This window comes from Bos taurus, chromosome 7, assembly GCF_002263795.3.
Source record: "Bos taurus isolate L1 Dominette 01449 registration number 42190680 breed Hereford chromosome 7, ARS-UCD2.0, whole genome shotgun sequence".
Taxonomy (NCBI): domain Eukaryota; kingdom Metazoa; phylum Chordata; class Mammalia; order Artiodactyla; family Bovidae; genus Bos; species Bos taurus.
In genome coordinates, this window is record NC_037334.1 from 46,353,730 (window position 1) to 46,371,069 (window position 17,340).

At 44.8% G+C, this 17,340-nt stretch overlaps 1 protein-coding gene across 2 annotated transcripts; it reads left to right on the top strand.

The window, feature by feature from the left end:
* The first annotated feature begins 1,155 nt into the window (after positions 1-1,155).
* On the top strand, positions 1,156-16,897 carry TXNDC15 (thioredoxin domain containing 15). 2 transcript variants are annotated; one of them, XM_059888743.1, is made up of 6 exons: positions 1,270-1,402; positions 1,834-1,884; positions 8,125-8,612; positions 11,123-11,286; positions 13,542-13,672; positions 16,172-16,897. In XM_059888743.1, exons 3-6 carry the CDS (start codon positions 8,196-8,198, stop codon positions 16,366-16,368), a joined length of 909 nt encoding a protein of 302 aa, XP_059744726.1. In that variant the 5' UTR covers positions 1,270-1,402; positions 1,834-1,884; positions 8,125-8,195; the 3' UTR covers positions 16,369-16,897. The 2 variants fall into 2 exon arrangements, with proteins under 2 accessions (XP_002689245.1, XP_059744726.1); XM_002689199.3 differs by lacking the exon at positions 1,834-1,884 and having other exon boundaries at positions 1,156-1,402.
* Positions 16,898-17,340: the final 443 nt, after the last annotated feature.

Consider the following 17,340-nt stretch of genomic DNA (forward strand, 5'->3'; position numbering starts at 1 on the left):
GCTCCCTGCATTGGGAGCCTGGAGTTTTAGCCACAGGACCACAAGGGAAGTCTCAACAATTCCAAATATTATCAGCCTCTTGTGTAAACAATCCCCAGGATGTGTGGTGTTGGTGCACATAGTTCAGCCAAAGAAGATGATGTCAACTTTTTTTACCTAGAAGGAAATGAAAGTAAAACCTGTTTTAAACCTGAATGTTTTAAACTCTCACTGAAAATAAGTGCATGTGCCACCTGGTGGTGAGACAGTCAAATATACATTCTGTCCTGTTGGCTGTATATATTGAGTTGTCATCAGAGGTAGCATTTATTGTAAAACAAGTCTAACATCTGGAAGTGCATGTGTCCAAACAGACAGCCAAACACAGAGAGGGGAATATGACATAATAAAGAGGAAAGAGAATGTGGATGAACCAAATCAGCCTCCTTTTCATTAATCCTAAATTCTTTTAATCCTCTGTTCCATTGGCTTTTCATGCACCTTCAAATCCAGTAAGGACAATATGTTGTTGTTAGTTGCTAAGTCTATCCTATTCTTTGCCATCCCATGACTATAGCCCTCCTGGCTCCTCTGTTCATAGGCATTCCTAGTCAAGAATACTGGAGTGGGTTGCCGTTCCCTTCTCCAGGGGATCTCCCTGAATCAGGGATGGAACTGGAGTATCCTGCATTGGCAGGTGGATTCTTTATCCCTGAGCCACCAGGGAAGCCCAAGCTTACGGGAGAAAAAAAGAAAATCTTTGCTACTACACTGTTGGGTGTAAGGTTGTTATTCCAAAAGATGACTGTAGTGATCTAGTTTACAAATGTGGGCTCTTCCACCCATGTTGTCCATTGTCCCAGATCCTTCTGGACCCACTAGAAAATTTACTATAGCAAAACTAGGGCAGCCTATCAGTGGTCGGTCTCTTACAGTGAAAAAAATCATTCGTTGTTTATGTGAATTTTTAAAATAGACATCCTGTGTTTTATCTGGCAACCTGGGAAGGATACCTGGAGATCTGAACCTCCATAAGCGCTCCAGCGGGAGGCTTCCGGGCCTTTCTGGCCCGAGAAGGAAGTGCTGGGCAGGGGCGCGCCAGGCCGCACCAGGGTCAGGCAATTTGGAAAACAGCCCGGAGCCCCAAGGCGCAAGCCGGAGCCGAGCCGGAGCCGGCCGCCCGACTCCAAGATGGCGCCCTCGGCTGCTGCCAGCTGCCAAGATGGCGATGCGGGACCGCGCCCGCGCTCCCGGCCTCTCCTCCCCCAGCCTTCCTCCGCCGGGGAGCGCGAGTCGCGTCGCTGTGCGCCTGTTGCCCTTCGGCCTGGGTGTACGGGCCGGTGCCCGCCCCGCACCATGCGGCTCATAGGCTGGTGGCAGGTTCTGCTGTGGGTGCTGGGGTCTCCTGCCCGCGCCGAGGAGAGTGAGTACAGGCTGGGGCCGTGAGCGGCGGCGCGGGAGGCTGTGCGTGAAATGACCGGCAAGGCGGTCTACCTGGGCGACGCTCTTTTATCTGCGCGAAGGCCCCGATCTGCGCGCCTCGCCTCTCCCTGGCGCCCTCGGCGCCCCTCTCCACGTTGTCCTGACCTCTTTCCTCCGGTGGTCCCGGCTCGCGGTCCGGGGTGGGAGGCGCTGGGGCGGGATGCCCCGACCGTGTATTAGCGCTTACTGAGGCGTACCCGCATGTGCTGAACACTTTATTATTAATGATAATCATAACGAGTAGCCGACCTGTACCGTGTCGCAGAGTCGGACACGACTTAGAGACTGATCGACAACAACCGTGCCCTTAGTAGGAGCCAGGAACTGTGCATAGTACTTTCTATCATTTTCTCCTTTTGTCTTCCCACCGAGATACGTTCTGAGTATCCCTGTTTTACTGATGAAGATGCTGAGCTCAGAGAGGTGAGCATCTCTGCCTACATTTGTGCTTCTGGTAATTGGCAGAGCCTGTATCTCTCACTGCAAAGCCCGCGATTCACTTTGCACCCTGCAGACCACTTTCTTAAGAAGGTCGTTCTTGCTTAGGTGCCTGTGTGAAGGATAGATGGGAACAACACAGCAGACACCCCGGGTAACCCGCTGCTTGCCAGATCATGCTCTCAGGCCCTCCTCCGTGGGGGAAGGCAGCCACCTGGAGGCATGGGTGGGACTTACTCTCATTGCTCTTTCTCCCCACTCCTCACAGCTGTTAAAGTCCAAACCCTTTGATCGTGCTTGTTATTCAGAACTTAACAGGAATACGCGGGCTTCCCAGGTGGTGCTAGTGTTAAAGAACATGCCTGCCGATGCAGGAGACAGAAGAGATGCAGCTTTCATCCCTGGGTGGGGAAGATCCCCTGGAGGAGGGGATGGCAATCTACCCCAGTATTCTTGCCTGGAGAATTCCATGGACAGAGGAGCCTGACGGGCTACAGTTCATGAGGTCGCAAAGAGAAGGACACAACTGAAGCGACTTAGCGCGCATGCATCAGAAGTATGCAGGTCTTTCCTTTTGCAACAGTGTCCTGGAAAGAGGCAAGGCAGCCGGCTTGCTGAGTTATGAAAAGTAATGAAAACACTCATTAAATGCCACGCAGTATCCTTAGCACGTTTTGAGCATCATTTGTTATTTTTATTCAAAAGAACTTGTTTCTCTATCACAAAAATTGTATAACTATACTGCCAACAGCAGCAGAGTCCATAGGGTTACATCGATGGTGGAGAGTTCACTGGATATTTCCAATGTCCTGAAGGTCATAAAGGAGAAAAGGAAAAGAAAAAGTACTCAAAACAAATCCAAAACAGATGGTGACTTTGGGGAGAGACGTCCCATGACAGTTTCTGTCTTCCCTTATTCTTACTCAAAATTCTAACTCTCTGCATCACTCAGACTTCCTTTTGATTTTCTATAAGGGAAATCTATCTAGTTGTACATGAAGGTGATCAAGAGCACCAGATTCTATTTTGTGCCCTGATTTTTTTCTCTGGAGATTCTTTCAGGACATTGGCATTCTCCATTTGTTTTCAGTTCAGTCCAGTTCAGTTCAGTCGCTCAGTCGTGTCCGACTCTTTGCAACCCCATGAATCGCAGCACCCCAGGCCTCCCTGTCCATCACCAACTCCCAGAGTTCACCCAGACTCACGTCCATCAAGTCAGTGATGCCATCCAGCCATCTCATCCTCTGTCGTCCCCTTCTCCTCCTGCCCCCAATCCCTCCCAGCATCAGAGTCTTTTCCAATGAGTCAACTCTTCACATGAGGTGGCCAAAGTACTGGAGTTTCAGCTTTAGCATCATTCCTTCCAAAGAAATCCCAGGGCTGATCTCCTTCAGAACGGACTGGTTGGATCTCCTTGCAGTCCAAGGGACTCTCAAGAGTCTTCTCCAACACCACAGTTCAAAAGCCTCAATTCTTCGGCGCTCAGCTTTCTTCACAGTCCAACTCTCACATCTATACATGACCACTGGAAAAACCATAGCCTTGACTAGACGGACCTTTGTGGCAAAGTAATGTCTCTGCTTTTGAATATGCTATCTAGGTTGGTCATAACTTTCCTTCCAAGGAGTAAGTGTCTTTTAATTTCATGGCTGCAGTCACCATCTGCAGTGATTTTGGAGCCCAAAAAAATAAAGTCTGACACTGTTTCCACTGTTTCCCCATCTATTTCCCATGAAGTGGTGGGACCGGATGCCATGATCTTCGTTTTCTGAATGTTGAGCTTTAAGCCAACTTTTTCACTCTCCACTTTCACTTTCATCAAGCTTTTGAGTTCCTCTTCACTTTCTGCCATAAGGGTGGTGTCATCTGCATATCTGAGGTTATTGATATTTCTCCCGGCAATCTTGATTCCAGCTTGTGCTTCTTCCAGTCCAGCGTTTCTCATGATGTACTCTGCATATAAGTTAAATAAACAGGGTGACAATATACAGCCTTGACATACTCCTTTTCCTATTTGGAACCAGTCTGTTGTTCCATGTCCAGTTCTAATTGTTGCCTCCTGACCTACATATAGGTTTCTCAAGAGGCAGGTTAGGTGGTCTGGTATTTCCATCTCTTTCAGGATTTTCCACAGTTTATTGTGATCCACACAATCAAAGGCTTTGGCATAGTCAAAAAGTAGAAATAGATGTTTTTCTGGAACTCTCTTGCTTTTTCCATGATCCAGCGGATGTTGGCAGTTTGATCTCTGGTTCCTCTGCCTTTTCTAAAACCAGCTTGAACATCAGGAAGTTCATGTGCTCTAGGGGACCTGGAATGTTGGTTAGGTTCGGGAGAGCAGATCTCTACAGAGCTGGTGCATTTGAGAGTGGGGTTGGTTCCCCAGTCGGTCCCCTTTTGTTCTTCTCCAGACTTTTAGCCTCTCTGGCTTCATCTCCTGCTCTCATCTTAAGAACAATCCAGTAATCATGTTGAGTTTGACTTCTGATTATACATGCAGTACATATTTATCAACCCAGGGCTACAGAAAGACTGCCATCCCCACCATCTTGGCAGAACTCCCTGTCCAGGCACCCAACCCCTTCCCTAGGTCATAGTCAAAATAGTGCTTGACCCACTTCTGTCAGGACCTGCCTTGCTTCCCAAACCCTGTACTCTGCTGTATCTAACCTGTCATCTCTCCCTGCTTACCTGTTTTCCCATCAGTTTTATGTCCTTAAATTTATCGTATGTCCTAAAAAACAAATCCTGTCCCTTAGCCCCCTGCTGCTGCTGCTAAGTCGCTTCAGTCGTGTCCGACTCTGTACAACCCCATAGACGGCAGCGCACCAGGCTCCCCCGTCCCTGGGATTCTCCAAGCAAGAGTACTGGAGTGGGGTGCCATTGCCTTCTCCGCCTTAGCCCCCTACCTGCCCATAACAACTACTTGCTCTTTCTTTTCTTTTTCAGAGCTAGGTTTTCAGAAAGAATTGTGTATGCTTATACACTGATAGATACCACATATAAGAAAGATCATACAGTATTTGTTTTTCTCTGATTTATTTTACTTAGCATAATGCCCTCAAGGAGATCCATCCATGTTATTGCAAATGGCAAGATTTCCTTTTTTTAAATGGCTGAATAATGTGATATATATACACACATATATAATATCACATTAATATATTATTAATGTGATATTAACATATTAATGTTAGTATGTATGATGTATATATCACATTTTCTTTATCCATTCGTCCATTGATGGCTTTCCTGTCTTGGCTTTTGTAAATAACGCTGCAGTGAACATGGGCTGCCTATACCTTTTTGAGTGAGTGTTTCTATTTTCTTTGGATAAATACCCAGAAGTGGAATTGCTGAATCACCTGGTAGTTCTATTTTTTATTTTTTGAGGAACCTCCATACTGTTTTCCATAGAGGCTACACCAATTTACATTCCTGTTGATAGTGCATAAGGGCTCCCCTTTGTCCACACCCTTGTCAACATTTGTCATTTCTTGTCTTTTTGATAACAGCCAGTCTAACATGTATGAGGTGATATTTCATTGTGGTTTTGACTTACATTTTGATCTGTGTTGTTTTTTTTTTTTTTTTATATCTTGTGTTCTCTGCATCTACTTTTTAAACATGTAGTGCAGTTGTTGCTGTTTTAATAGCCTTGTCTAATAATTCTGACAACCGTGCAAGTTCTGGGTCAGGTTTGATTATTCTCATTATGGATAATGAGGAGAATTTCCCTGCTTCTTTGCACGCCTGGTAATCTTTGACTGGATGCCAGATGTAAATTTTTAGTTTGTTGAATGCTAGGTATTTTAGTATTCTTATAAATATTCTTGAGCTCTGTTCAAATATCCAGTTATTTGAACACAGTTTGATTCTCACTTTTCAGGTTTGCTAGATGAGAGCAGAGCTGTATTTACTTTAGGGTTAATTGGGCCCTACTAATCCTCCTGCCAGTGCAGGAGATGTGGGTTCGATCCCTGGGTCAGGAAGATCCCCTGAAGGAGGAAATGGCAACCACTCCAGTATGCTTGCCTGGAAAATTCCATGGATAGAGGAACCTGGTGGACTGCAGTCCATGAGGTCGAAAAGAGTTGGCCACAACTTGACAACTCAACATGCACGCACCAAAGCAAGTCCCTTTTGTGCACTCTTCCCAGGGCTCTGTGACTTAGGAGGTTTTCCAGTGTAGTGGGTGGGGACGGGTCCTATTCCCAGCTCTCTGTGGGTATTGGGTAATTGTTATCTCTAATCCTTTTGTGGTTCTTTCCCTGGTTTTGGGTAGTTTACTTACATGCATATGCTGACCAATACACTCAAGGAGGCCCTTCCACAGATGACCAGAGGGCTCTTTCTGCAGCTCTCCCATCTCCAGGGTTCTGTTGTGCAGACTCTGGCTTTCTTAGTCTTTCTGGACCCTCCATCTCAAGGAGGGAGTCAAGGCAGGAACTCCCTCAGGCAGTAAGCCGGAGCCGTTGTAGGGTTCTTCTCATCTGTTTCCTGTGTTTTCAGGGATCACTGTCCTTCCCTCTCTGAGTCTCCTGAAGCTTGTTGTTGCACATATTTGGCTGTTTTGGGGGTTGTTTCGGGAGGGAGAGTAAATCTGGTTTCTGTTTTTCTACTTAGCCTGAAATGAATTCCCGGAGAGTGTTTTTGAATTGCCGAATGAGTCTGCAGACATCTGTGGAAATGTTCTTTGAGACATTATACAAGCATGCATACCTTAGGAAGCTCCCAGACCCCTCCCCAGCTTTGAAGCCAGTTGGTCATTCACACTCTGGTAGACATGCTCTTTTGCATGCTGGACTCCTTCCACAGCTGCTGGCTCCCCAGCCATATGGTGGACTCGTTCGGGTGCAGCTGCACTCATTCCTTACCCAGAGTCTGGTGGCTGTTTTTGAGGTCATGAGAGGTGCAGGGCAGGAGTCATTATTACAGAGGTGAGTGGAGCTTGCTGTATGGATGTGTGAGACTGCCTCGGACTCCTCACTTACCCAAACCTTTGGCTCAAGCCCCATCTAGTGGCTCCAGAGTGAGAGAAAAGCCTCCTCTTCTGGCTGCTGTGCCAGCTCTGCTGGGCACATCTTTAAGCACTCCTGTGGGCTGTAGCCCAAGGGCAGCAGGCAGGAAAGCAGAGGCCAGTGGTGGAGGCCACCCCAGGAAGAGCTGCTGCTAGCTGTAGTGGTGTTCCTCAGGCAGTGTGGCCTGGCAGCCCTCTGAGGTATCTTGCAGGAGGGTAAGGCCCACTCTGGAGCAGCAGTTGCAAGACTTCGCTCCTGTTGCTTACTGCTTTGTGCCATTGGGCATCACGATGAACCTCTGTACTTCAGCTCAGTCATCTATTAAGTTGACTTGGTAACCTTCATCCCATCCATCTCTCAGAGCTGATATAATGGATGCAAAGATGCTTTGCCACAGTAGAATCTTCTACATTGTTCAGTTGCCCAGCTGTGTCTGACTCTTTGCGACCCCATGGACTGCAGCACGTGAGGCCTCCCTGTCCCTCACTACCTCCTGGAGTTTGCTGAAGTTCACGTCCATTGCATCTGTGATGCCGTCCGGCCATCTCATCCTCTGATACCCTGTTCTCCTTATGCCCTCAATCTTTCCCAGCATCAGGGACTTTTCCAATGAGTCATCTGTGTGCATCAGATGACCAGAATACTGGAGCTTCAGCTTTAGCATCAGTCTTTCCAGTGAATATTCAGGGTTGATCTCCCTTAAGACTGACTGGTTTGATCTCCTTCCTGTCCAAGGGACTTTCAGGAGTCTTCTCCAGCACCACAATTCAAAGGCATCAATTCTTGGCATTCTGCCTTCTTATGGTCCAACTCTCACACCTGTACATGACCACTGGAGAATCTTCCATAAAACCATCATTATTTTCTTGGATAGTCTCATCAAACAAATTAAATTGTTAAAGTGTTTGTATTGTATTTTCCTAACTGGATGTCTGAAGTGGAATGTTTTTGCTTGTAGTCCACATGGCAAGCTGCAGGTTTCATGTGAAGCTGTGCTCTTGTCCACTTCTGGGCATTCATTAATCTAGTACCCCCTTGTGATCTTTTTCATGACCTGGAGAATGATGGGTGGCTCTCTAATGGTTTAACGGGAATGTAACTTTTTACTCTGGAGGGGAAATTTTTCATATTTGAGAACTGTGATTCTTTGGGATTCATTTATTTTGAAGTCAAATATGCCTGAGAACATGCTGGCATGTTTTAGTTGCAGAGAAAAGAAGTCACTTATGGTCAGAGGAGCAGCCTGCTTACCCATTCCAGGTGGGGGCTGTGTACATGAATGAGGAGGTGCCTTCCCCTGACCCAGTGGGCCAGGACCCGTCTGCAGAAGAGACGGAGGCGGTGCTGGGGCTGGATGCTGATGGCAACCACATGGTGATGTTGTCGGTCATTCCTGGGGGAGCCGAGGACAAGCTGAGCCCAGAGTCCAGCAGCGGCACCTGCGGGGCCGGAGGGGAGGAGGGCTCGAGGTGCAACCTCCGGGAGAGCCTCTTCTCCCTGGACAGAGCTGGAGCAAGATTCTCGGAGAGAGAAGAGGAGTACTACACTGAGCCTGACGTGGCAGAATCCGACCCCACCCCAACTGAGGACGCCAACACCACCGAAAGTCTGAAATCCCCGAAGGTCAACTGTGAGGAGAGAAATGTGACAGGATTAGAAAATTTCACTCTGAAAATTTTAAATATGTCACAGGTAGGAAAAAATTATTTAGTACTTTTCTCCTTTTCTGCACATTGATTTTATGATTTAATGCTCTGTCATCTTTCACATGCAGAGTCATAATCTTCACCATGTTGCCAGTGGGATAGCATTTAGTGGCTGCACTGGTGAAAATTCACCTGACTTTTTGGATGTATGTAGGGAAAGGAGGAGATATGACTAGTGTTGACTGTGCTTTTTAGGTGGCCTAAACCTAGTCATCCTTGGGGTAATCTCACCGCCAAGCCTCATGATAAAAATCCCAGTGGACAGGGAGGTGCTTGGTATCAGAATCATAGCACTTTCCTTCTCAGTGAGGTACTTGTTATGGAGACATAAAAATGATATGTCTGAATTACTAGAATTGTAATTTAGCATTGTTTGGACCAGTCATGTCCCTGAGAAGTTTGTTATATTGATGGAAAGTTTTTTTTTCCCTCCAGAGAGTATGAACCTAGTGTTTACTCTGGACTGGGAGCTGACACATTCGTCCAGGGCAGCCATGCTTTCCAGCTAGTTGGATAAATGGTGATTCTAAAGAGAATGCCAGGATTCTGACTAATGTTTTCTGTAAGATTGTTAAAGCCAGAGAGCAGAATGGATTCAGGCTGCTTATATAAGAAAAGAATCCTAGCTGTGAGAACTGTGGTTGCTTATTTTATTATTATTTTAAAAATATTTATTTGGCTGCACTGCGCATTGGTTGCAGCACAAGGGGCCTTCAGTCCTCGTTGCAGGATCGTCAGTTGCAGCATGTGAACTTTTAGTTGCGGCGTGTGGGATCTAGTTCCCTGACCTGGAGTCGAACCTGTGTCCCCTGCCTTGCGACCACAGAGTCTTAGCCACTGGACCACCAGGGAAGTTCCATGCAATTGCTTATTTTAAATTAGGGTGCGTACAGTACGTTGAGCACCCCTCCAAGGCAGGTGTCACACCCCTGCGTGGTGCGTGGTGAATGCTGTGCCTCAGCTGTGTGGACTGTCGCGGACTGTTCCATACATAAACAGGAGAAAGCACTTTGAGTGGTCAGAGTTAGCGTGGTGGCAGGGATGATGCACCCTCAAACTGAACTAACCTCTGGCCAAATACATGGAGCTGACTGCTGAGATTATAGCTTGGGCCTGAGACCACAGTGCTTTAATGATTCTGTTAGATTGTGTGAGATGCACAGTTCTAAGGTTGGGACATTAGCTTGTACCCTGTGAGTACTTAGTGTATAATTAAGAATTATGAAAAATATTAAAATTGCTCTATAGTAATATTAAGAAAGCTTAGAGGAGGAACCCTCCTCCACTGTTAGTGGGAATGTAAGTTGGTGCAGCTGCTCTAGAAAACAGTATGGAGGTTCCTCATCAGATTAAAATTAGAGTTGCCATATGATCCAGCAGTCCCACTCCTGGGCATATATTCAGACAGAACCACAACTCAGAAAGACATGCTGGCCTTCCCTGGGAGTCCAGTGGTAAGACTTTGTGCTTCCACAGCAGGGGGTGTGTATTTGATCCCTGGTTGGGGAACTAAGATCCCACGTGCCACATTGTGTGACCAAAAACAAACAAAAGAGACGTGCACCTTTGTGTTTATAGCAGCACTATTCACAATAGCCAAGATGCGGAAACAGCCGAAATGTCCATTGACAGGTGAGTGGATAAAGAAGGTGTGGTATGCGCACGCACGCACGCGCGCGCGCGCACACACACACACACACACACACACACACTGGAATATTAATCAGTCATAAAAAGGAGAAAAATAATGTCATTCGCAGCAACGTGGATGGAACTAGAGATTATCATACTAAGTGAAGGACAAAGACAAATACCATATGATATCACTTAAAATGGATTCATTTTGATATTTGGCAAAACTAATATAATTATGTAAGGTTTAAAAATAAAATAAAATTAATTAAAAAAAAAATGGAATCTAAAACACAACACAAATGAACCTGTCTACAAAACAGAAACAGGCTCACAGACAGAGAACACACCTGTGGTGCCAAGGGGAGGCAGTGGGAAGGAATGGACTGGGAATGTGGGATTAACAGATACAGGGTGGACAGACTATTACATAGAAGATGGATAAACAACAAGGTCCTACGTAGGGAGCATAGGGAGTTATGTTCAATATCCTGTGATAAACCACAATGGAAAAGAATATGAAAAAGAATATATGTATGGATAACTGAATCACTTTGCTGTACAGCAGAAATTAACACAACATTGTAAATGAATTACTACCTTTATTAATATAAAAAAAAAAAAAGGAAAACCTTGGAGGAAAGTTGGTGATGCGTCATTTGATGCTGCTTTTCTGCTGGTCCGTGGATCCATATGGGTCCACCCCAGAAGGTTCTCCAGGTGCTACACTGCTGTCTCCTTGCTGTCTCCGCCCCCACCTCCTCTCCCTGGTCTCAGTGGTGCTTCCTGCCCTTGAGTATCCTTCCAGAAGAAGTACCCATCCTTTACTGCTGACTGTAACGCTTTCTGTTTTTTTTGCCACAGGACCTTATGGATTTTCTCAACCCAAACGGTAGTGACTGCACTCTAGTCCTGTTTTACACCCCTTGGTGCCGATTTTCTGCCAGTTTGGCCCCTCATTTTAATTCTCTGCCCCGGGCGTTTCCAGCTCTTCACTTTTTGGCACTGGATGCCTCTCAGCACAGCAGGTATCTTCCCCTAGTATCTTCCCTCAGTGGGGTTTATGTCTCATCCCATTGGACGATGGTTATAGTTACTTGGGGGTCGTAATCAGTTAATTTAGGAGCAGAGGAGGCCGGCTTGAACTTGAGCTTTGAAATGGAATTGAGGGAAGGAAAGACAGTGTGAGCAGTGAGGACTGGCACATTCCTGAGGGAGGCTTTCTGGAGGCTCCTTAAGAAGAAAGACAGTTCTTCCCCTGGTGGAATTTAAAGATGGCTCTGCCTGATGGCAGGGGAGGGGGCAGAGGATGTGTTAGGGTCCTGGCCAGATTGAATTAGCAAAATTAGTATCCTAAGTACGTTCTTCCTGTGTGACTTTCACCTGCAGCGTAGGTCCCCAACCTAGCAGCCTAACTCTTGGCACCCCTGTTTTATGTCTGCTAAGGATTTATTTCTTTCTTTTTTATTCTTCTTATTTATTGTGGTTGCGCTGAGTCTTTGTTGCTGTGCGTGGGCTTTCTCTAGTTGTGGTGAGCCTTCTCTAGTTGTGGTGAGCCTGGACTACTTTTTGTTGCCACGTGTAGGCTTCTCATTGCAATGGTTTCTCTTATTTCGGAGCATTGGCTCGAGGCGCCCGGGCTTCAGTAGTTGCGGTACTCGGGCTCAGTAGTTGTGGCGCATGGGCTTTATTGCTACCGGCTGTGGTATCCTCCCAGACCAGGGATCGAACCTGTGTCCCCTGCATTGGCAGACAGATTCTAATCGTCTGTACCACCAGAGAAGTCCTTTTTTTTTTTTTTTAATTCTTTTCTTTCCTTCTTGGCGTCCTTCCTTCTTTCTTTTTGCTTACATTTATTCTTGAATGCATGTTCTTGGTAGACATTCAATAAATTTGATGAATTATTTTAGGACTTTGATATACATTTGCCTGTGTTTTGTAGTCTTTCACAGTGTTCAGTGGGGTTTTGTCTTTTCTGAATGTTCAGTAAAATAAGTTACAAAGAACTTAACTTACAAAGATGTTAAATATTTTCCCTGTGACTGTGTCTGAGGTAATAAACCATGTCCTCCTCTCCTGCTGTAAGTCAGATGCTACTTCTTAGGTCACATAGCGGTTGTGTGTGAATAAATTTGGGAAGTTTGGAAGATGGTCAAGTTGGTGATGAAAATGAGGCCCTGCCTTCAGTGTGGATAATGTTTACCTGAAATTGTTTATGAAGAAAGAAACTGCCCCACAAATTAGTATTTCCCACAAAGGCTTCAGGGAAAGATCTCAGTGGCCTGGCCCAAGGTTACAGACTGACTGGAAGGACATTTGAAGTCACTGTCCAGCTTTGACCAGGCCCTGCACTGGCCCCCTAGTCAGCAGGGCTAGCTCCCAGCACCTGCTTAGCACTCTTTGCTTATGGATCTGACACCAGCCTCCACGCTATCCTCAGTTCCCTGCGGGCTTTTATCATCCCTTTGGTTGCTTCTTCATTTCTGCCTTCTCAGTGCCTGGTATGGTGCCTCAAGTTATGGAGAATAGAGGATACTCTGTCTTATTGTATTGTGGGACATGTATTTGCCTCATACGTTAATATTTATGTTACAGCATATTTGCAAAAGAAAAAAATCCTGATTATCCAATATTACCATTTTATTAGTGGGGGTAACTGAGGCTTAGAAAGGTTAAATAATCTGCCCAAAGGTCACACAGCTGATTCAGTGTTAGAACTCAGGCTTGAACCCAGAGCATTTTGACTTATACCACTGCTCAGTATTCTGTAAAAGCTGAAACAGTTCTGCTCAGGTCATGTTACTTCCGAATTGTCCAGCCTTAATTGTGAGCTTCCTGGTGTGTTTGTTAGATTGTAAATTCCTTTGTACCGACTCACCAACCTAACTGCTTATCCATAAGTTGAACCTTTTATGAGGGATAGAAATGAGCATTCTGGAGAGTTTGAAGTTTCTTCTGTCAAGTAAACTGACACAGCGTGCTTTGTCCATGCGTTAGAATTTTCTGGTCTGATCTGTTTTGGCTCTTAGGAACAAAAGTAGTAGAATAATTGTGTCAGGAGCAGCTCCACGTTGTAATAGAAAGCAAGTCAGAGAGCAGAACGGGAATGCCCCCAACCATGACCCATGAGGAAGGCAGTCAGAAACAGCCACAGCCTATTATTTCAGTGTCAGAAGCCTCCACAGGTCACAGGAAACTGGTCCTTTCTCATGTCTTTCCATCCGTTCTGATATCGTAATTGTGTGGGGAAGCCCACTATTAATTCAGGTTTTCTCTCTTGTAGCCTTTCTACAAGGTTTGGCACCGTGGCTGTTCCTAACATCTTGTTGTTTCAAGGGGCTAAACCAATGGCTAGATTTAATCATACAGACCGAACGTTGGAAACGCTGAAAATCTTCATTTTTAACCAGACAGGTATGTAGAAATAATATGCTGTAGAATACGACATTTTATTGCTGGAGGAATATGCCTTCTGTGACTTTTGATCAGCTATTACCCTTAAGTGAAGGGTTCAAGATTGGCTTTGGGATGTAAAACTTTTTTTCTGATGAAATGTTGTGGTCCTGTTAAATGTCTGTCAATCAGTGGCAAGCTTAACATGATTAAGTAATACTCAGTTCAGTTCAGTTCAGTCGCTCAGTCGTGTCCAACTCTTTGTGACCCCATTAATCGCAGCACGCCAGGCCTCCCTGTCCATCACCAACTCCCGGAGTTCACTCAGACTCATGTCCATCGAGTCAGTGACACCATCCAGCCATCTCATCCTCTGTCGTCCCCTTCTCCTCCTGCCCCCAATCCCTCCCAGCATCAGAGTCTTTTCCAATGAGTCAACTCTTCACATGAGGTGGCCAAAGTACTGGAGTTTCAGCTTTAGCATCATTCCTTCCAAAGAAAGCCCAGGGCTAATCTCCTTCAGAATGGACTGGTTGGATCTCCTTGCAGTCCAAGGGACTCTCAAGAGTCTTCTCTAACACCACAGTTCAAAAGCCTCAATTCTTCGGTGATCAGCCTTCTTCACAATCCAACTCTCACATCCATACATGACCACAGGAAAAACCATATGATTATAGATAGCTTTGAAAAAATGTAACAGCTTTATTGAGATAACATTCACATGCCATACACCTATAGATACATTTTTATATACATTATTCATTCAAGCGTAATATTTACACAGAAATATGCATCAGTTGGAGAAGGCAATGGCACCCCACTCCCATACTCTTGCCTGGAAAATCCCATGGATGGAGGAGCCTGGTAGGCTGCAGTCCATGGGGTTGCTCAGAGTCGGACACGACTGAGCGACTTCACTTTCACTTTTCACTTTCCTGCGTTGGAGAAGGAAATGGCAACCCACTCCAATGTTCTTGCCTGGAGAATCCCAGGGATGGGGGAGCCTGGTGGCTGCCGTCTATGGGGTCACACAGAGTCAGACACGACTGAGGTGACTTAGCAGCAGCAGCAGCAGTTACTAGTGCCTGTGACTCCTGATGAATTTTCAAAACAAAGCGAACACCTTGAGTAACCAGTGCTCAGATTCAGAAAGAGAACCTTACCAGCCCCCTTTCTGCACTATCACTCCTGTTCCCCCCAAGGATAAGCACCGTCTTCACTCCTACTATCACAGTATAGCATTCCTTGTTTTTGATCTTCATAATGCAGACATACAGTATGGATTCTTATATGTCTGACTGGTTTTACTCACCATTACGTCTGTGGGATTCATCTGCATTGTTGTGCATGGTTGTGCTTTTTTCGTTTTTGTTGTTGTATGGAGTTCTATCTATTAATTTATGTGTGCTAAGTCACTTCAGTCGTGTCTGACTCTGTGCAACCCCATAGATGGTAGCCCACCAGGCTCCCCGGTCCCTGGGATTCTCCAGGCAAGAACACTGGAGTGGGTTGCCATTTCCTCCTCCAATGCGTGAAAGAGAAAAGTGAAAGTGAAGTCGCTCAGTCGTGTCCGACTCTTTGCGACCCCATGGACTGCAGCCCACCAGGCTCCTCCATCCATGGGATTTTCCAGGCAAGAATACTGGAGTGGGTGGCCATTGTTGATGCTATTTTAATTCCTTAATATTTGCTGAAACACAGGCCCTTGTTTTTATCCTTTAGAAGTCTGAGCACTGAATACTGATGAAATTTCCTTCATTGGAAAAGTTCATTCCTCAAAAGCTTTAATGCCTCAGTTATGAGCACCCACTTTTTCCTGAAATATATTCATTGGAAGTAAATAAAAATTATAACATACCTTCCATATATTCTTAGCTGTATGTAATTACTTAGATCTAACACAGAAGAACAAAGAGCTGAATTACTTTATGGGAGTAACTACCTACCAGGTATTGAGTTATTCCAAGTCTTGTAAAGGATCCCTGCTTGTTGTTTAGACTGATATGGAGAAGGGGAGCCAATTTGTTCAGTGCTCTCACAAAACTTAGAACACAAGTGAAATCTATGTAATCACTTTGGTAATCACTGCTCCCACTGTTGGTTAGTTGCTCTAACAATTCCTTCAGTAAATTATTTTAAAACATTTTGAATTTAGCATTACTCACCCTGTGACAACATTCTGTAGACTCCTGAGAATAGCTTTACTAAGTTGTTGAACTTTGGTCTTGAAAGAGAACAAAAGACACCTCAGACAATGCACCGACATAGACCTTTCTGGTGAGTTCACTGAAATTCTAGTGTTTTAGCTTTGAACAGCTGAATGGATTCCTGCTCCTTTGATGTGGTGGAGAGAAGGGCAAGTTACAAATTACACTGACAGGCAAGTGAAGCCATCCCAGGTTTACAAGCTGTGCTGTTTAAGACCACATATCATTTTGCATGCCATGCAGAATACTTAAGAAAAATCTGTAGTGGGAATGTTTTCTATCTCGTTTGAAACAAAACTGATTTCTCTTTCAGGTATAGAAGCCAAGAAAAATGTGGTGGTAACTCAAGCTGACCAAATAGGCCCTCTTCCCAGCACTCTGATAAAAAGTGTGGACTGGTTGCTTGTATTTTCCTTATTCTTTTTAATCAGTTTTATTATGTACGCTACCATTCGAACTGAGAGTATTCGGTGGCTGATTCCGGGACAAGAGCAGGAACATGCGGAGTAGTGATAGACTCAAAGGACAGTTGGGAAGAATCTCAATCCTTCATTTCAGAGACTAATGCTGCCATTTCATGTATTTTCTCCAGTGAAGTGTTGACTTACAACTTTAGTCAGATTGAAAGAATCATGTGTTTGCTGAACTGTTGAATGTGTAAAAAAAATTATAAACTGATGTTTTAACTAGTCCTATAATAAGCAAATGCAAACATATTCAGTAGAATTCACCATTCTTGTTTTTACTACTTGAACATTTTAAGGGACTAATCCAGTTTGACATGTGAAGATGTATTCTGGTGGAGTCATGAACACAGTGACAGTATGCTTACTTAGGCAGAAAAAAGACTTTCAGATTGTAGATTTAGAAAACTGTTGATTTCTTGTATACATCTAAGGAAGTTGATTTTCTGTTCATTTGTCTTTTCTCTTCCAGAATCAGTAAGCAGGAAAATGTTCTTCTATGGAAAGAATAGTTAGGATCAATAGGTGTGACCTTACAAGTAGCAGCTGATGGGAAAATAAAGAGTCGGATACTATGGTGTTTGTGACCTCTGATTTCACTGAAAGGATCTGAAGTGGTTTAAGAAGTTGTTTCTGGGTAAGGCAGATGTTAATCAGCATGCATTAACTGAGCCTTAAAATGTTCTTGGCCTTCTGCTAGGTTTAGTGAAAGCTGAAAGACATATTGAGTACTGTTGTTGCCCATAGTTGATTATGGTCTAGTTTAGGACACATGTAGAAAAGAGACAACCTGTAATTTACATGAAATTTTCGAAAGGCTGTTTCTCAAAGATCCCTTAAATTCAGACATGACAGCTGACTACATAATAATAAACTACTATTATACTGATCATTTCCAGAGTTTAGATAGTTTAGATCATAAGGTATTCTAAGTTCTGTGAAAATAGAACCTTAGATGAGCCTCCTTCCCATAGTGTAACATTCGATAGGGGTTTACAATGTATGTGTCATGCTATGG